General features: G+C 42.2%; 1 protein-coding gene across 4 annotated transcripts in view; it reads left to right on the forward strand.

The window, feature by feature from the left end:
- The window catches only part of LOC135549585 (collagen alpha-1(XVI) chain-like), a 159,308-nt gene that overhangs the window by 81,831 nt on the left and 58,371 nt on the right, over positions 1-19,106 (forward strand). For all 4 annotated transcript variants that reach the window (XM_064979677.1, XM_064979681.1, XM_064979679.1 and 1 more), the window contains exons 29-30: positions 3,465-3,500; positions 3,868-3,975. In XM_064979677.1, coding sequence (XP_064835749.1) covers positions 3,465-3,500; positions 3,868-3,975 — 144 coding nt within the window. The remainder of the gene's footprint in view (positions 1-3,464; positions 3,501-3,867; positions 3,976-19,106) is intronic.

The following is a 19,106-nucleotide window of genomic DNA, read 5'->3' on the forward strand; positions in this document are numbered from 1 at the left end:
GTTCAGTACTTTCCTTAATTAAATATCAAGATGAACACAAACCATGCCGCATTTTGGTCCGCCTTTGCTTCAACAGAAGTAAACCGTGACATCCATTCCAAGCATCGAAAGGAGTTGGAGGCGAAGGAAAAACAAATAAGTGCTACCAAATATAACAATATGCATTTCATAAATATTCAAAAAAGGTGTGTACATAAAACGTATTAAACGTCTGTAAAAACCACAATGAGGACATCGACCTACCAAGCCAGCTTTTCATAAACCATCGGGTAAAAGAGTAATCTGAAATAGGGGCATAATTTATGTTCAAATTTACAACAAAATGTACATTTCATCATTAAGACCTTTTGGAAATAATGTCTGGAAGGTGAAAATCCTAAAACATTCTCTTTTACTCAGAGTATTATTGATATCACCTCCCCTGTCTGATATCTTAACTTTCTCTACGCCACAAAATCTGAAGGTAGAAATGTCATGTTTTTGTTAATTAATTAAAATGTACTGCGACTGGATAATCCCTGTCGTTTCTCCTAATTAAACGTTTATGTTCAATGATTCTCTGTTTGAGAGAACAAGAGGTTTACCTACATAGCACAGCCCACATGGACATTTAATAATGTAGATAACACGGGTGGTGGAACACGTAATAATGTAATATATTTGGAACCGTTTTCCTGTGTGTGGGTGGCAGAAATATTCACCTACATCATATTGTTGCACTGTGCGCAACCTCTGCATTTATAGATACCATTTGGAAGAGGGGTAAAAGAGCCTGGCTTATTTTCTTTTGTGGTTGGCAGTTGGCATGGAACAATTTATTGCGTAAATAGAACATACCAGTGTTTCTTGACCGCATCTCACACTTTTCATGAGTTCAAAGTATACTGTATGTAGTTGTGAACATTATGAAGTGTTCCTTAGCTTTAGCGGGTCGTTTCTGTAGCAGTTCATCTCGTGTTTTCCACAATGCAAAATTAAGAGCTTCATCCACACATTGTGGAGAATAGCTTTTTAGAAACCCATTGCGCATCTCCTCTGCTTTTTCTAGATAGTCCTGAAAATGATTTGTTGCAAGTTGGGGGGGGGATTCCCACCTAGCTATTAGACAATTCTTTAGTAAAGGTTGAATTGTCTATTGTTCAGCTAATAGCTCATCCTGCTAGCTTGTGAAAAAATAATAATACTACTTTTTCCCCTTTCCACGTTAGACTCAAAGTGTTTTTAGCCACAATCGGCCCTAACCCCAATGAATAAATTTGGGCACAGTCGATAACGTGCTGGACTTCGGGGCTAGAATGTTGAGGGTTTGAAACCTGCTCCCTGCTTTCTATAATGAATGTGTTTGATACACCTGGTATTGGATATGGCTGAAAAAAACGTGCTACATTGCGATTTTAGTAAATTTACTTTATGACAAAAGAATATGCACAATCTTTTGTCTCTACATTAACTAACATATTCCTCTCAATCGTACATTTTTAGCTTGACTCGTTATGATGTTATAACTACATACATTTGCTTCCCCGTAATGTTTTGACAGACATCTTTGCTGAAGTCACCAGGCACATCAATTTCGTCATTGGAACCACTCAATATGATTGGTCAAATAAAAACCTTGGGACCCAAATACATAATGAGTGCTCTAACTCCCGCTTGTGGTGGTCTGGAGCAATGAAGCTGGGACGCTGGGTACCTCTAAGGCTCGCAGTGTAAGCTCAAAACTTTTAAAGGAGGAACCACTGTACCTGCATCTTCAGTATTGGAACAGCCAGTTTATGACATACAGTTGAAGTCGGAAGTTTACATACACCTTAGCCAAATACATTTAAACTCAGTTTTTCACAATTCCTGACATTTAATTCTAGTAAAAATTCCCTGTCTTAGATCAGTTAGGATCACCACTTTATTTGAAGAATGTGAAATGTCAGAATAATAGTAGAGAGAATGATTTATTTCATATTTTATTTCTTTCATCACATTCCCAGAGGGTCAGAAGTTTACATACACTCAATTAGTATTTGGTAGCATTGCCTTTAAATTGTTTAACTTGGGTCACACGTTTTGGGTAGCCTTCTACAAGCTCATTGGTTATTACTGCATTGTCGGAACTAGAAGCAGAAGCATTTCGCTACTCTCGCATTAACATCTGCTAACCATGTGTGTTTGACAAGTAAAATTTGATTTGATTTGCGCTCAAGCTTTAACTTTCTGACTGATGTCTTGAGATGTTGCTTCAATATATCGACATCCCTCCTGCTGCAAACACTCCCACAACATGATGCTGCCACCCCCGTGCTTCACCGATGGGATGATGTTCTTCAGCTTGCAAGCCTCCCCCTTTCTCCTCCAAACATAATGATGGTCATTATGGCCAAACAGTTCTATTTTTTTTCATCAGACCATAGGACATTTCTCCAAAAAGTACGATCTTTGTCCCCATGTGCAGTTGCAAACCGTAGTCTGGCTTTTTTATGGCGGTTTTAGAGCGGTGGCTTCTTCCTTGCTGAGCGGCCTTTCAGGTTATGTCGATATAGGACTCGTTTTACTGTGGATATAGATACTGTTGTACCTGTTTCCTCCAGCATCTTCACAAGGTCCTTTGCTGTTGTTCTGGGATTGACTTTTCACACCAAACTACGTTCATCTCTAGGAGACAGAATGTGTCTCCTTTCTGAGCGGTATGACAGCTGTGTGGTTATACTTGCGTACTATTGTTTGTACAGTTGAACGTGGTACCTTCAGGCGTTTGGAAATTGCTCCCATGGATAAACCAGACTTGTGGAGGTCTACACTTTTTTCTCTGTGGTCTTGGCTGATTTCTTTTGTTTTTCCCATGATGTCAAGCAAAGAGGCACTGAGTTTCGTGGTAGGCCTTGAAATACATCCACAGGTACACTTCCAATTGACTCAAATGTTGTCAATTAGACTATCAGAAACTTCTAAAGCTATGACATAATTTTCTGGAGTTTTCCAAGCGTTTTAAAGGCAGTCAACTTAGTGTATGTAAACTTCTAATGCACTGGAATTGTGACACAGTGAAATATAAAATAAATAATCTGTCCGTAAACTATTGTTGGAAAAAATACTTGTGTCATGCACAAAGTAGATGTCCTAACTGACTTGCAAAAACTATAGTTTGTTAACAAGAAATTTGTGGAGTGGTTGAATAATGAGTTTGAATGACTCCAACTGAAGTGTTTGTAAACTTCTGACTTCAACTGTATACAGGTAATCCCCCACCTAACACAGAATATGCCAAAGTGATCTCTACATCTCATTTATATAAACTACTGTTTCACACTGCTTAATTACGTAGTGTATGCCTCAGTGGTTAGCACTTTGTCAGGGCTTTATATCTGAATAGGTAGAGGCTTGAACATGTGTGTGGGTGTGGGCGTGGGTGTACCATTATAGGTGGGTATCACTCTCACTCTTTTTCTGCCTTCTCCTGTCTCTTTACACAGGGTGTGCCAGGTCTTGATGGTCTAAGGGGAGAGAAGGTCAGTTCTTTATGTCAGGTTGCTCTTTATAAAAGTCTCTGAATAGCAAAAACCTTTTACTGCAGTGGGTTAAATCAGGGTCACACATAGTGTTTCTTGGTAGTCATAAACAAAACTACTTTCAAACACTCTGGTATCACAAACCCAGAATTAACTTATTACTGGGTTTAGGTACTTGTTTAATTCAGACTAATAATAATTTGATGAAGCTTTGTGCATTGTAATCAGTAACCTTGAATTATTGTCCTGGACTGTTGTTAAATCAATCTTCATTTATGAATGTTTAAGTACGAGTCACAGACCAGATCCATGTTTTTGATTACAATGCATTGTTTTTAATGACAACATCATGTGTCTCTGTTGCTAGGGAGACCAGGGTGAGCAAGGAGACCAAGGATTGGCCGGAACCCATGGAACCCCGGGCCTGCCTGGAGAGCCTGGTCGGGATGGAGTAACTGGACTGAAAGGAGAGAAGGTATGGAACACCCAACCAACCAAACTATCAATGAGTCAGTCAGTCTGACTGTCTGGCTGTCTAGCTGGACTGGCTGGCCCTCTGTCTGGTTGGCCCTCTGTCTGCTTGTTCATCGAAGGATTAAAAGTTAATTGCGTGATTAACTCAATCAAGTAATTATTAACTCATTAACCTGGGGCACCATGGGAAAATTTGTTTTTATTGAGTTTCTATTTCCCAGATTAACTCAAAGAATATCAGAATATCGATTTTACAACAACCACTAATTAACCAGTTACCTCTACAATCTCGTTCTGAATGTCGTATAGTCCGTGAATCTGCACGGACCCGGGTCTCACCAATGAGTTCGTACCACACCCATCTTAGTTGAATATTTATTTACTAAAAAGCTCAAATGATGATAAAAGATACACATAGACAAAACACATTATAGGCTATTGATTAGAACTTAGCATAACGGGCCAACACACTATGACGCGTGTTACCCAAAATGGGGATTTCAAAGAGAGAGAGGAAAAAGAAAGTACACGAGAGAAATATACATTTGGGTGAATTTGTCAGCTATGCTATTCTAACCCTAGCCTTGCCCCAAACTGCCGCTCTTATTGGTCAGAATATAATGATGTAATTATGTGGGGTAGACCTCCGACCTCCGGTTCAGGGGACCGTTCAGCTGCTCGATGACACACTTCTGCGCACTTCTCTGATCGTCCTCCCGATGTCAGTGTCCTTTTGGCTTAGGAGTCTGTTCTCTTACCCTTGCTATGGAAGGGGTATTCTGAGGACAGACAGCTCTGTAGCTCAGAGCTCACAGCATAGGAATGAAACCTTTTAGATACCACGATTCGCTGGGATTGGATGCTAAGGGGGTTGAATTCAACCGCTTAGACACAGCTACTCATCTGTAGCTTGGGTAGAAAAGGATTTCTTTGTCTTAAAACTTGTGTTGTATTCTGGGTTTGTTTACTTTTTAGACCTTGGCTGCAGCTTGGGTCACGTAGTCTTCTCTGTAAATTCTATACTCACAGGTTGGGTCAGAAGTGGGAGTAACCGCCTTTAGGGCAATTCTCTGGGCATACCAAGTTAATGAGGCAAGGTCTAGATTTGATTCAAATCCAATTTTAGACAACTAACTTACCATTTCATCTTTACCAAAACATTCCCTTTGATTTGGACATGTTCCACACAACGTACAATGTATAAACATCAAACATATACTAGGAAAACTCTTCATGTTGCAATGTTTTCGTAATAACGTCATCTATTAACCTTTAATAACAAAACAAAAATGACATACATTTTCATATTCCATCTATCGTCATGACCACCATTGTGGCTGATGCAAACCATTTTTCCAAAGTCCCTTTATTTCATGTTTAATGTTCTGAGTCCGGTTCACCATAGTAACAGGACAAAGGAATTTTTCTGTGGTCTGTGGCTAATCAATCCTCAGGTTGTTTTTTGTCTAAATAATCAATAATAATCAATAATACTTCAACCGGACAATAGCGTTGTCAATATAAAGGAAAAACAACGAAAGGCGCACTCTCGGTCGCGCGCACCATACAGGTCTGGGATTTCCCACTGTTCACTTACTCAAAGTGGTCATTCTCCCTCATTTTTGAGAATAAAAGCCTGAAACAATGTCTAAAGACTGTTCACGTCTAGTGGAAGCCATAGAGAATGCAATCTGGGTCATATCCCTTTATATGGTGGATAGGCTTTCAATAATGGCACTTCCTGGATGGATGTTCCTCTGGTTTTCGCAGGCCATGTCAGTTCTTTTATACTCACAGACATTATTGTAACAGTTTTGGAAACGTTAGAGTGTTTTCTATCCAAATGTACCAATTATATGTATATCCTAGCTTCTGGGCCTGAGTAACCGGCAGTTTACTTTGGGCATGCTTTTCATCCAGGTGTGAAAATACTGCCCCCTTTCCCAAACAGGTTTTAACATTAGGACTCTGATGACCTGGTAAAATAAAACCCTTCATTGTTGGCCCAAGCTATCATCTAGTGGGTTCTCTGATAACCTCCCTCTCGGAAGACACTAAAAGATAACGTTTACCTCCCTAGACTCAATCAACTTGAGCAGTGCACCCTCCCCTCACTTTGTGCTCTCCTCACAGTTTAGGGGCAGTGCGCTCTCTCTCTTTCTGTCTTTTCTGAATCATAATTAAAACATTTTATAAGCTATCCAACCCAAATTTAGAATGACAGTCCTTAGTGGTTCACGTTGGTTCTATCACTCGTATTCGAGACCCTCAACTTAACACACACAGACACTGTTAGAATGTACATTTACAAGCAAGGAAAATATATAAACAGTGTGTACTACTTATATTATCAATATCAACCTTTCTCATTACGGCCCCTGTTTATCCCTGTCTTAATGTCGCATGTGACATGGTAATGACAGATCCGTATCTCAATGCATTCTTAGTCTAAATTACTACACATTTTGCAGTGTGCAGACCTCCACAAACAACCTGATACCCCAAATAAACATTTACGAGCACGGTTGACCACCCCCCCTTCACTCCCGGCACGCATCCTTCTTCATGTTTTTCTTCAGATAGCGTTACAGTTCATCTTCCCGACGACACATAGTATGTAACTCATGCCTTTCACAGTTGATGGCCCATGATAGTGTCCCGATTTCAATATCCGTGATATTAATCAGACTTCCCCAAGCACACAAATCTCTCACCTGAGCCGCCACCACTATTCTGTACAGTCCATTCTGTCTGGTCCATTTTCCCACCAGTACACCAGCAGCATGAGAGAAGTTTGGACGTGATTTCTCTCCATGCTCACTCCGCATGTACGGTCTCAGGACTCATGCCACACTCCTGCTGCTCATACACAGGTTGCTGGCTCGGAATCAGATCACAGGGTGGAGTGGTGAAAGACAAGGTCGTAGTGAATGCCTTTGTCACTATTTCTTCAGCCAGTTAGGGGGGGGGGGGTTAGGTTCACTCTGTTCCTGGTCAATTCATCCCTTCCTTTCATCAAGACACAATCTGTGGTCACCTTTGCCATAACTCGAGAGAGGACAGAGCAAAACAACAGTTAAGAAATGTCTGATTCTGGAAATCCAGACCAACTATTCACAGTATGACAAACTATTACATTCCTAATTTCCTTAATACCAAAATCTCAAAGACAATTGTCCAAGAGCATAACAACACAGTGTTGAAACCATTTTCCAATGGTTATTTTCCACCTTATCATGCTGGTGTCGTGTCGTTGACTGTCATTAAATGTGAAGACTGTATATTATCAAATTAATTCTCTGTGTAATTTAATTATGCAATTAAACTAATCATGAAGCATTAACTATGAAGTCGTTGCACCATAGGAACATTTTGTTTATAGTGTCAATTTCCCGAATATAACTCTTCAGAAATGTTCATATTTTATCAAAACAGTCGCTTATTAATGCATTTTATTACCTCATCAGTCTCTGAACGTCGCAAACCCTTAGATATTTGCACAAACCCTAGCCTAGATCCTGAGTAAGCTTTAAACAAATTGGTTTAAATATTTATTAAATAACTAACTAATCAAATCACAGAATGGCATAAACACACACACAATAGGTCATACATTGGTTACAATCATGATAGGAAAGTCCCTAGTGGGCTAAGCTGATATGACGGCTTGGTAGACAAAGGAAAGGGGTGGGGCCGTTCAAGATCGGGAAACTCAAGAGTGGATTCACTGCATACAGTTGAAGTCGGAAGTTTACATACACTTAGGATAGAGTCATTAAAACTAATTTTTCAACCACGCCACAAATTTCTTGTTAACAAACTATAGTTTTGGCAAATCGGTTAGGACATCTACTTTGTGCATGGCACAAGTAATTTTTCCAACAATAATTTACAGGCAGATTATGTAACTTACAATTCACTGTGTCACAATTCCAGTGGGTCAGTTGACTGCATTTTAACAGCATGGACAATTCCAGAAAATGATGTCATGGCTTTAGAAGCTTCTGATAGGCTAATTGACATCATTTGAGTTCCTATTTCGCAACAAAGCCTCCTTCACTCACGCTGCCAAACATACCCTCATAAAACTGACTATCCTACCAATTCTCGAATTCGGCGATGTCATTTACAAAATAGCCTCCAACACTCTACTCAGCAACTTGGATGCTGTCTATCACAGTGCCATCCGTTTTGTCACCAAAGCCCCATATACCACCCACCACTGCGACCTGTATGCTCTAGTCGGGTCATTTATAAGTCTATGCTAGGTAAAGCACCTCCTTATCTCAATTCACTGGTCACGATAACAACACCCACCCATAGCAGGTGCTCCAGCAGGTATTTCTCACTGGTCATCCCCAAAGCCAACACCACCTTTGGCCGCCTTTCCTTTCGGTTCTCTGCTGCCAATGACTGGAACGAATTGCAAAAAATCGCTGAAGCTGGAGACTTATATTTCCCTCACTAACTTTAAACGTCAGCTATCTGAGCAGCTAACCGTTCGCTGCAGCTGTACATAGCCCATATGTAAATAGCCAATTCAATCTACCTCATCCCCATATTGTTTTTATTTACTTTTCTGCTCTTTGCACACCAGTATTTCTACTTGCACATCATCATCTGCACATCTATCACGCAAGTGTTAATTTGCTAAATTGTAATTACTTCGCTACTATGGCCTATTTATTTATTGCCTTACCTCCTCACACCATTTGCACACACTGTATATAGACTTTCTTTTTTTCTATTCTGTTATTGACTGTACGCTTCTTTATTCCATGTGTAACTCTGTGTTGTTGTTTGTGTTGCACTGCTTTGCTTTATCTGTCACACCCTGACCATAGTTTATTTGTATGTTTCTATGTTTTGGTTGGTCAGGGTGTGATCTGAGTGGGCATTCTATGTTGGATGTCTTGTTTGTCTATTTCTATGTCTGGCCTGATATGGTTCTCAGAGGCAGGTGTTAGTCATTGTCTCTGATTAGGAACCATATTTAGGTAGCCTGGGTTTCACTGTGTGTTTGTGGGTGATTGTTCCTGTCGCTGTGTTTGTGGCACCAGATAGGACTGTTTTGGTTTTTGCACGTTTCTTGTTTTGTAGTGTTTGTGTTTTAGTTGTTTTATTAAAACATGAATCTCAATAGCCATGCCTCATTTTGGTCCGACTCTCCTTCTCACCAAGAAAGCCGTTACATTATCTTGGCCAGGTCGCAGTTGTAAATGAGAAATTGTTCTCAACTAGCCTACCTGGTTAAATAAAGGTGAAATAAAAAAAATGGAGGTGTACCTGTGGATGCATTTCAAGGCCTTTCTTCAAACTCAGTGCTCCTTTGTTTGACATCATGGGACAATCAAAAGAAATCATCCCAGACCTCAGAAAAAATTATAGACCTCCACAAGTCTGGTTCATCCTTGGGAGCAATTTTCAAACACCGCAAGTATAAACACCATGGGACCAGGCAGCCGTCACACCGCTCAGGAAGACGACACGTTCTATCTCCTAGAGATGAACGTACTTTGGTGCGACAAGTGCAAATCAATCTCAGCAAAGGACCTTGTGAAGATGCTGGAGGAAACAGGTACAAAAGTATCTATATCCACAGTGAAACGTGTCCTATATGGACATAACCTGAAAAGCCGCTTAGCAAGGAAAAAGCCACTGCTCCAAAACCACCATAAAAAAGCCATACCGTTTGCAACTGCACATGGGGACAAAGATCATACTTTTTGGAGAAATGTCCTCTGGTCTGATGAAACAAAAATATAACTGTTTGGCCAAAATGACCATTGTTATGTTTGGAGGAAAAAGGGGGAGGCTTGCAATTTTTTATTTTTTTTTATTTTTTATTATCCACTGGGAATGTGATGAAAGAAATAAAATTTGGAATACATCATTCTCTCTACTATTATTCTGACATTTCACATTCTTCAAATGAAGTGGTGATCCTAACTGACTTAAGACAGGGAATTTTTACTACGATTAAATGTCAGGAATTGTGAAAAACTGAGTTTAAATATTTTTGGCTAACGTGTATGTAAACTTCTGACTTCAACTGTACATATAAATTGACAATACTTTGAACATAAACAACCGCTCTTTCGAAAAGAAATTGCAATTTACATATTTACGAGTGTCTGTCTTCGTTGTCCCTCTCTGTGATTTCCAGTCCGTCTGCTGGATAGTCAGTCGGCAGCGAGCCTCTGGTTTGATCCAAGTCATAGGTCGTTAGAATGGATACTTCAGAGTACCATTCGGAAATGTTCTTAGATTGAATGCGTCTACCAGACTAAAGTATTTACACAGCTGCAGTCTGAATAATTGTTCTTTAGTTTGTAGATTTCTTTGCCATTTCAACGTGGGAATGATCTTCACGTTCTCTGGTCTTGTCCTTTGGTAGAGTTGCAGTTCTTAACCATTTCAACATGTAGCATCAGCTCCATGTTTCCAATCGTCTTGACTGTTTGAGACGTCCGGTTTACCGTCTCTTTGGCACAAAATGTTAATTTTGTCACAGTGGTTTTATACTATGTGGAAGAAGGGGGCGTTCCATGACATCGATGTAAATGTCTGTACTCACGGGCGTGGCCACTGACTAAGTTCAACTTTATATGAAAATCCATACTCTCATTTGGAAGTCTAACATCACATTTCACCTTTTCACAAATATGTAATCATATACGTTTCACAACATTTAGATATAAACCCTATAAATGAGAAGTGTACACAACCAGAGGCACAGTAATGTGTGTTTTCTGTCCTTCATAAGATCACCAAATCAAACACACTCGACATGACTGTCCCTTAAGTGTCCACGGACCACTCCCACATTCTCAAAAATATAAATATTTTTTAATTATTCAAACTGTTGATGTCCAAGTGTCTCTCTGTGTTCCACAGTTTACATTCTAATTCTCGAACACTGCAGAGCATAGAGGCAGCATATTTTACGACCGCCATAAAACAGCCGACTTCCCACTCTCCCCCTCTATGAGAGAGAGCACGCTGTAGAGCAGACCCTCTGTAATCTGATCCTTCAGATGATTACAGGAGAGTTATGACACTGGCAACCTCACCACAGAGTTACCGGGTCAGGGAGTTAACCCTGAGTGAGAAATCCCAACAATACAGCAGACCCAATCAGGTGAGATTTGTATCGAAACAAAGACAAAAACAAGAACCAAAACAACAGCAATACACATATCACTCAAGGTGGGGAAAACCTCAATCCGTTTGGAGTAGCTGTCAACCATTATCAACATATCTTTTTCCTTTTATATGCAGATTGAACAAAACCATTAGCATATTTACCAAAGGGCCAGGGCCCCAGGGAACTGGTAATCTCCCCTTTAAACACATGACTCACATTGTGATTCATCTGTAAAAAAACTAACAAAAAAACAACACTGCCTGTTAAAACAAAAATAAACAAATTAGAATAACAAATCAAATTATAGTTACAATGCTTGATAAGTACATAAGGAAATAATTGTATCCCATAAGGTAATGGTAAAATAGACTAGAGACAGGTGTCCCTCATTGATGTTATTCTTAAATCTCACCAAATGTCTCTATAATTTCTAGTGGGGTTGATCAGGCCTCATCAGAAAGAAGGTCATTCAACACCATTAGTATTTTATTTCCCTTTTCTTTCCCTGTACTTCAGAAACCATTTAACATTTCAAACATTTCCATCATTTTGCGTGCCCAGTTTAAAACTAAATTAAAAAGACCCCCACACAGTAAATCAAACACAGTATTAACACCACTAACAAATATGAATAACCTGTGAGTTGTGTGTGCGTGCTGATGTGTGTGGTAAACCAAGGGCAAAAACACACAAATGGCCAGGCCTTACTTATCGGGGAACTCCCTTTACGGCCGGATCCGGATACCTTTATATTTATAAAACTGCAGATTTTCACTGTAAGGAAGGCTGTGTGTAGCTGGTGTTTACGAGTCAGGCGCAGGACAGTAGATATGAGTAAATAAACATATTTTACTTCACATAATATAAATGCAATACATAAACAGAGCCCACAATAACAGACCTTCCTACACAGAAACAATCACAAACAAACATGGGAGAACAGAGGGTTAAATAATGAACAGGTAATTGGGGGATTGAAACCAGGTGTGTAAGACAAAGTCAAAACAAATGGAAAATTAAAAGTGGACCGGCGATGCCTAGAAGGCCGGTGACGTCGACTGCGGAACGCCGCCCGAACAAGGAGAGGGACCGACTTCGGCGGAAGTCGTGACATTCACTAACTGCTTTCCCAAGACAACAGTCTCGGAAAACATTCCAAAGACAGATAGTGACACCCGCTCCTCGAGGAGGTGTACATTTATGTATTATTCAGTATCCTACCTCTATCCTACCTATCATACCTCAGCAACCCAAACGTTTTAATTACAAGCACAACATGATAATGATAAGTCCACTGTCCTCCCTCCAATCATTCATTGTTAGTTTGAATCCAGCTCAACATTTATGTATCCTTTATTTAGCATATAGTAGCCTTAGACTTGGCCACATTTATCTCGCCACCGAGTCTAACGATTTACTTCCGTACATGACTGTTCTCTCTTTTCCCCATGATTTTCCATAACCTCCGCACCTCAATGCCCTTCATGTTCATGACCAAGTCATTTTAGGGTTGGTAACTCCAATGCTGTCGCTTGACAGAATTGCTTCATTCAAAACTCTACTAACAATTACTCACAATATTAACTCCTCTCTAATTTCTTGTGACCCCTCCTCCCTTTCGTCAATTCTTTAAATCTTATTCAGAATAAGACTAAATAAAATGTCTCACGAGATTAATCCACCCCAAGCTTTTCTGAGACTGCGAGGAGTGTTTTGTTGTGCCAAAGAACGCATTGTTCCTACTCGATCACGTGTAATGTGCTTCGTGATTTTCCGAAATCGAAACCCCCAAATATGTTATCTTGTAACGACGTTCTTCTGTTGAAGGAGGAGCGGACCAAAATGCAGCGTGGTGGTTACTCATGTTTAATGATGGAAAATGACTTGACATGAAAATACTGAAATGTACAAAAACAACAGACGGTAACGTGAAAAAACTATACAGCCTATCCGGTGAAACGAAACACAGAGACAGGAACAATCACCCACCAAACACTCAAAGAATATGGCTGCCTAAATATGGTTCCCAATCAGAGACAACGATAATCACCTGACTCTGATTGAGAACCGCCTCAGGCAGCCATAGACTACGCTAGACACCCCACAAAACCCCAAGACGAAACACACCACAATAAACCCATGTCACACCCTGGCCTGACCCAATAAATGAAGATAGACATAATATATTTTGACCAGGGCGTGACATATCTCTTGTTTCACTGCTTGTACTTTCCCATATGATGCCTTGTGACCCTCTCCTTGTTCGGGCGGTGGTCGGCGGTCGACCTCACCGGCCTTCTAGCCATCATTGATCCATTTTTCATTTTCCATTGGTTTTGTCTTGTCTTCCCACACACCTGTTTTCAATCCCATTCATTACCTGTTGTGTATTTAATCCTCTGTTTCCCCTCATGTCTTTGTCAGAGATAGTTTTATGTCAAGTGTTGTTTTATGTTGTATAGGTGCGCGACGGGTCCTCGTACCCATGTTCGTTTATGTATGTACGTATTAGTGTTTGGAGCATGTTAAGTGGACTTATATTAAAAGACTCCATTTACAATCCATTTTGACTCTCCTGCGCCTGACTTTCCTGCCACCTATACACACGACTCTGACAGAATCTCTGACCAAAAATATGAAGTCAGCAGGAGAAGACACTGCGCTCATGGAGATGGAGGAACGTGTCTGGGAACAAGCGGAGGAGATTGACTGTCTGAGCGCCGCCATGGATCACATGGTCCAGAATATGGACCACTGGGAGAGACAGGGAGTTTCTCCAGCGCCTACACCACCACAACCGGGATCTCCCTTGAACGCTTTTTCCCCTCCTGAACCTAATAAGATCAATTTATCCCTACCCACGGGATACAATGGAGATACAGCCGGCTGCCAGGGTTTCCTCCTTAAGCTGAACTTGTACCTGGCCACGGTCTCCCCAGTACCATCGGACTGTAAGAATAGTTGCGCCCTCGTCTCATGCCTCACCGGGAAAGCCCTGGAATGGGCCAGCGCTGTGTGTAGAGAGAGTTAAATACACAACAGATAATGAATGGGATTGAAATCAGGTGTGTGGGAAGACAAGACAAAACCAATGGAAAATGAAAATGGATCAATGATGGCTAGAAGGCCGGTGACGTCGCCTGCCAAGCACCGCCCGAACAAGAAGAGGCAATGGCTTCGGTAGAAGTCGTGACAGACCCCTCTCTACCAAATAGTTTACTAATGTGGTGATGTCTGGCATATGAGTTTCTTCATATTTTTACGCCAATAACAAATTCACTACATACTGTATCAACACAGAACCCTCAAATGTACCCAAATTCGCATTTTTTTTTCAATGCGGCATGATGCAAAGTTGGACTATTTTTTGAACATAATTTGTGCTCTCGCCATACGTATATATTGGCAATTGAATATGGTACCTTTTAAAAGCCACTGTCTTTGATTCTCGTAAGGATTATCCAACCCCAAATCGTCTCCACTTCCATCACCATGTAACATTATCCAGGTATTGTTATTTTGGTTTTATCAGTTAGTTTTTTTTGTTAATACAACACTGACATCAAAACGCTAGTGTATTAAGCTTTTATTTAAATTTTATGTCATTGAGCCAAGTCACAATTGCATCTCTGATTTCTTTATGAGATTGGAATTTTCCGTCAGCAGGGAAACACTGACCAATTTTATCCAGTTTGCAAAAATGTTCCCATTTTCAAGTCGATTTGGTAGAATGCTTCTGCACCTCTTTCAGCTCCTCTATGGCTTTTTAAAAGAATCAGGTCTGCCGGTCACCATTTCATAGTTATAATTCCGATGCCTCTCCCAACGGTGTCCAGCGTGTTCAGATTTCCTCCCCAACGGCTCTAATACACGCCTTCTATCAACTGTTTTCCAAGGTAGTGATACCCACTTCCCCAGAGAATAGTTATGGTATTTGTGCCTTGTAATTGGTCACAGCACCTGATACCTTGTATTAGAACCAATACTGACGCACTTGCCAATTTACTACTGGAGAATATGGTTGACCTAAAGTCTGATACCAATGTTACGCCTCAAATATCACTGTTGTTGACAACAATCAATCAATCAATCAATCAATCAAATGTATTCATAAAGCCCTTTTTACATCAGCAGATGTCACAAAGTGCTTATACAGAAACCCAGTCTAAAACCCCAAACAGCAAGCAATGCAGATGTAGAAGCACGGTGGCTAGGAACAACTCCCCTAGAAAGACGGGAACCTAGGAAGAAACCTAGAGAGGAACCAGGCTCTGAGGGGTGGCCAGTCCTCTTCTGGCTGTGGCTGGTGGAGAGGAACCAGGCTCTGAGGGGTGAACAGTCCTCTTCTGGCTGTGCCTGGTGGATATTAGAAACCTAGAGAGGAACCAGGCTATGAGGGGTGGCCAGTCCTCTTCTGGCTGTGGCCGGTGGAGAGGAACCAGACTCTAAGGGGTGGCCAGTCCTCTTCTGGCTGTGGCCGGTGGAGAGGAACCAGGCTCTGAGGGGTGGCCAGTCCTCTTCTGGCTGTGGCCGGTGGAGAGGAACCAGGCTCTGAGGGGTGGCCAGTCCTCTTCTGGCTGTGGCCGGTGGAGAGGAACCAGGCTCTGAGGGGTGGCCAGTCCTCTTCTGGCTGTGCCTGGTGGAGGTTATAACAGTACATGGCCAAGATGTTCAAACGTTCATAGATGACCAGCAGGGTCAAATAATAATAATCACAGTGGTTGTAGATGGTGCAACAGGTCAGCACCTCAGGAATCAATGTCAGTTGGCTTTTCATAGCCGATCATTCAGAGTTAGAGACAGCAGGTGTGGTAGAGAGTCGAAATCCGCCGGTCTGGGACAAGGTAGCACGTCCAGTGAACAGGTCAGGGTTCTATTGCCGCAGGTAGAACAGTTGGAAAGAGGGGCAGCAGGTTGACCGGGGACAGCAAGGAGTCATTTGGCCAGGTAGTCTTAGGCATGGTCTTAGGACTCAGGTCCTCCGAGAGGAGAGAGAAAAGAGAGAGAGAATTAGAGAGAGCACACTTAAATTCACACAGGACACCGGATAAGACAGGAGAAATACTCCAGATATAACAGACTGACAGTAGCCCCCTGACACATAAACTACTGCTGCATAAATACTGGAGGCTGAGACAGGAGGGGTCGGAAGACAGGAAGATCACGTCAGTGACTCATGTTACAACACATATTACCACGACTATGTCATGGTTCCCCAACCCAATAGTGCATAAACCAACCTCTCTCCTTATTGCTACTGCTAATACAAACAAATCATGTTCACACAACGTTTGAATATCTTCTTGCTTCCGGACTTCCCCTCTCGGGATTTACTGTCATGTCTTATTATGTCTGTTCCTGTCCTTTCTCTTCACTCTGTCTCTCTCTGCTGGTCTTATTAGGTTACCTTCTCTTTCTCTCCTTCTCCAGCTGTTCCTCATCCTCCCTAACTAGCTCATTCACCCTTTCCCCACCTGTTCCCTTTTTTCCCTCTGATTAGGTCTCTATTTCTCTCTCTGTTCCTGCTACTTTCGGTGTCAGATTCTCGTTTGTGTTTCTCATGCCAGAAGCAAGCTATCGTCTCGTTTGCTTCCACCTAGTCCTATCCTGTCGGAGTCTGCCTGGCAGGTGCATCCTGCACTCTACTAACTGTCTTTTGTTTGCACCGTGTCCAGTTCATCATATGCTACGTGTGATCAGCTACCACCGTTCCTCTGTGACCCGCGCCGACCCAGAGCGACCTGCAGCCTGTCGCCGCTACCCAGCTATTCATCAGAGGGACTTTATGTTTCATTTGTCACCCTCTCTGCGGGTATTCTATTGTGCCATTGACAACGTCGGAAGAGGATCTATGCCATTCCTGTTTTTTCATTAAAAGAACTCTGTTTCTGTTAAAACCGCTTTTGGGTCTTCACTCAAGTACATAACATTTACCCTCCACAGGGACTACCCTGTTTGGGACTTACCCTTCCGGGATTTACCCTCCACAGTAACTACCCTGTTTGGGACTTACCCTTCCGGGATTTACCCTCCACAGTAACTACCCTGTTTGGGACTTACCCTTCCGGGATTTACCCTCCACAGTAACTACCCTGTTTGGGACTTGCCCTTCCGGGATTTACCCTCCACAGGAACTACCCTATTTGGGACTTACCCTTCCGGGATTTACCCTCCACAGTAACTACCCTGTTTGGGACTTACCCTTCTGAGATTTACCCTCCACAGGAACTATGTCTAAAAAGAAAATCTAAAATATCCTTATTCATGTTACTGAGGGAGAGGAGAATGCAGAATGGTGTTGTAGTTTATCAGTAACTGACTCCGTGTGTGTGTCTGTGCGGGTTGGTGAGGTGTTGTAGGTCATCAGTAACTGACTCAGTGTGTGTGTCTGTGAGGGTTGTTGAGGTGTTGTAGGTCATCAGTAACTGACTCAGTGTGTGTGTCTGTGCGGGTTGGTGAGGTGTTGTAGGTCATCAGTAACTGACTCAGTGTGTGTGTCTGTGAGGGTTGTTGAGGTGTTGTAGGTCATCAGTAACTGACTCAGTGTGTGTGTCTGTGCGGGTTGGTGAGGTGTTGTAGGTCATCAGTAACTGACTCAGTGTGTGTGTCTGTGAGGGTTGGTGAGGTGTTGTAGGTCATCAGTAACTGACTCAGTGTGTGTGTCTGTGCGGGTTGGTGAGGTGTTGTAGGTCATCAGTAACTGACTCAGTGTGTGTGTCTGTGAGGGTTGGTGAGGTGTTGTAGGTCATCAGTAACTGACTCAGTGTGTGTGTCTGTGAGGGTTGGTGAGGTGTTGTAGGTCATCAGTAACTGACTCAGTGTGTGTGTCTGTGAGGGTTGGTGAGGTGTTGTAGGTCATCAGTAACTGACTCAGTGTGTGTGTCTGTGAGGGTTGGTGAGGTGTTGTAGGTCATCAGTAACTGACTCAGTGTGTGTGTCTGTGAGGGTTGTTGAGGTGTTGTAGGTCATCAGTAACTGACTCAGTGTGTGTGTCTGTGAGGGTTGGTGAGGTGTTGTAGGTCATCAGTAACTGACTCAGTGTGTGTGTCTGTGAGGGTTGGTGAGGTGTTGTAGGTCATCAGTAACTGACTCAGTGTGTGTGTCTGTGCGGGTTGGTGAGGTGTTGTAGGTCATCAGTAACTGACTCAGTGTGTGTGTCTGTGAGGGTTGTTGAGGTGTTGTAGGTCATCAGTAACTGACTCAGTGTGTGTGTCTGTGAGGGTTGGTGAGGTGTTGTAGGTCATCAGTAACTGACTCAGTGTGTGTGTCTGTGCGGGTTGGTGAGGTGTTGTAGGTCATCAGTAACTGACTCAGTGTGTGTGTCTGTGAGGGTTGGTGAGGTGTTGTAGGTCATCAGTAACTGACTCAGTGTGTGTGTCTGTGAGGGTTGGTGAGGTGTTGTAGGTCATCAGTAACTGACTCAGTGTGTGTGTCTGTGAGGGTTGGTGAGGTGTTGTAGGTCATCAGTAACTGACTCAGTGTGTGTGTCTGTGAGGGTTGGTGAGGTGTTGTAGGTCATCAGTAACTGACTCAGTGTGTGTGTCTGTGAGGGTTGTTGAGGTGTTGTAGGTCATCAGTAACTGACTCAGTGTGTGTGTCTGTGAGGGTTGGTGAGGTGTTGTAGGTCATCAGTAACTGACTCAGTGTGTGTGTCTGTGAGGGTTGGTGAGGTGTTGTAGGTCATCAGTAACTGACTCAGTGTGTGTGTCTGTGCGGGTTGGTGAGGTGTTGTAGGTCATCAGTAACTGACTCAGTGTGTGTGTCTGTGAGGGTTGTTGAGGTGTTGTAGGTCATCAGTAACTGACTCAGTGTGTGTGTCTGTGAGGGTTGGTGAGGTGTTGTAGGTCATCAGTAACTGACTCAGTGTGTGTGTCTGTGAGGGTTGGTGAGGTGTTGTAGGTCATCAGTAACTGACTCAGTGTGTGTGTCTGTGAGGGTTGGTGAGGTGTTGTAGTTTATCAGTAACTGACTCAGTGTGTGTGTCT

Source organism: Oncorhynchus masou, chromosome 12 (genome assembly GCF_036934945.1).
Source record: "Oncorhynchus masou masou isolate Uvic2021 chromosome 12, UVic_Omas_1.1, whole genome shotgun sequence".
Taxonomy (NCBI): domain Eukaryota; kingdom Metazoa; phylum Chordata; class Actinopteri; order Salmoniformes; family Salmonidae; genus Oncorhynchus; species Oncorhynchus masou.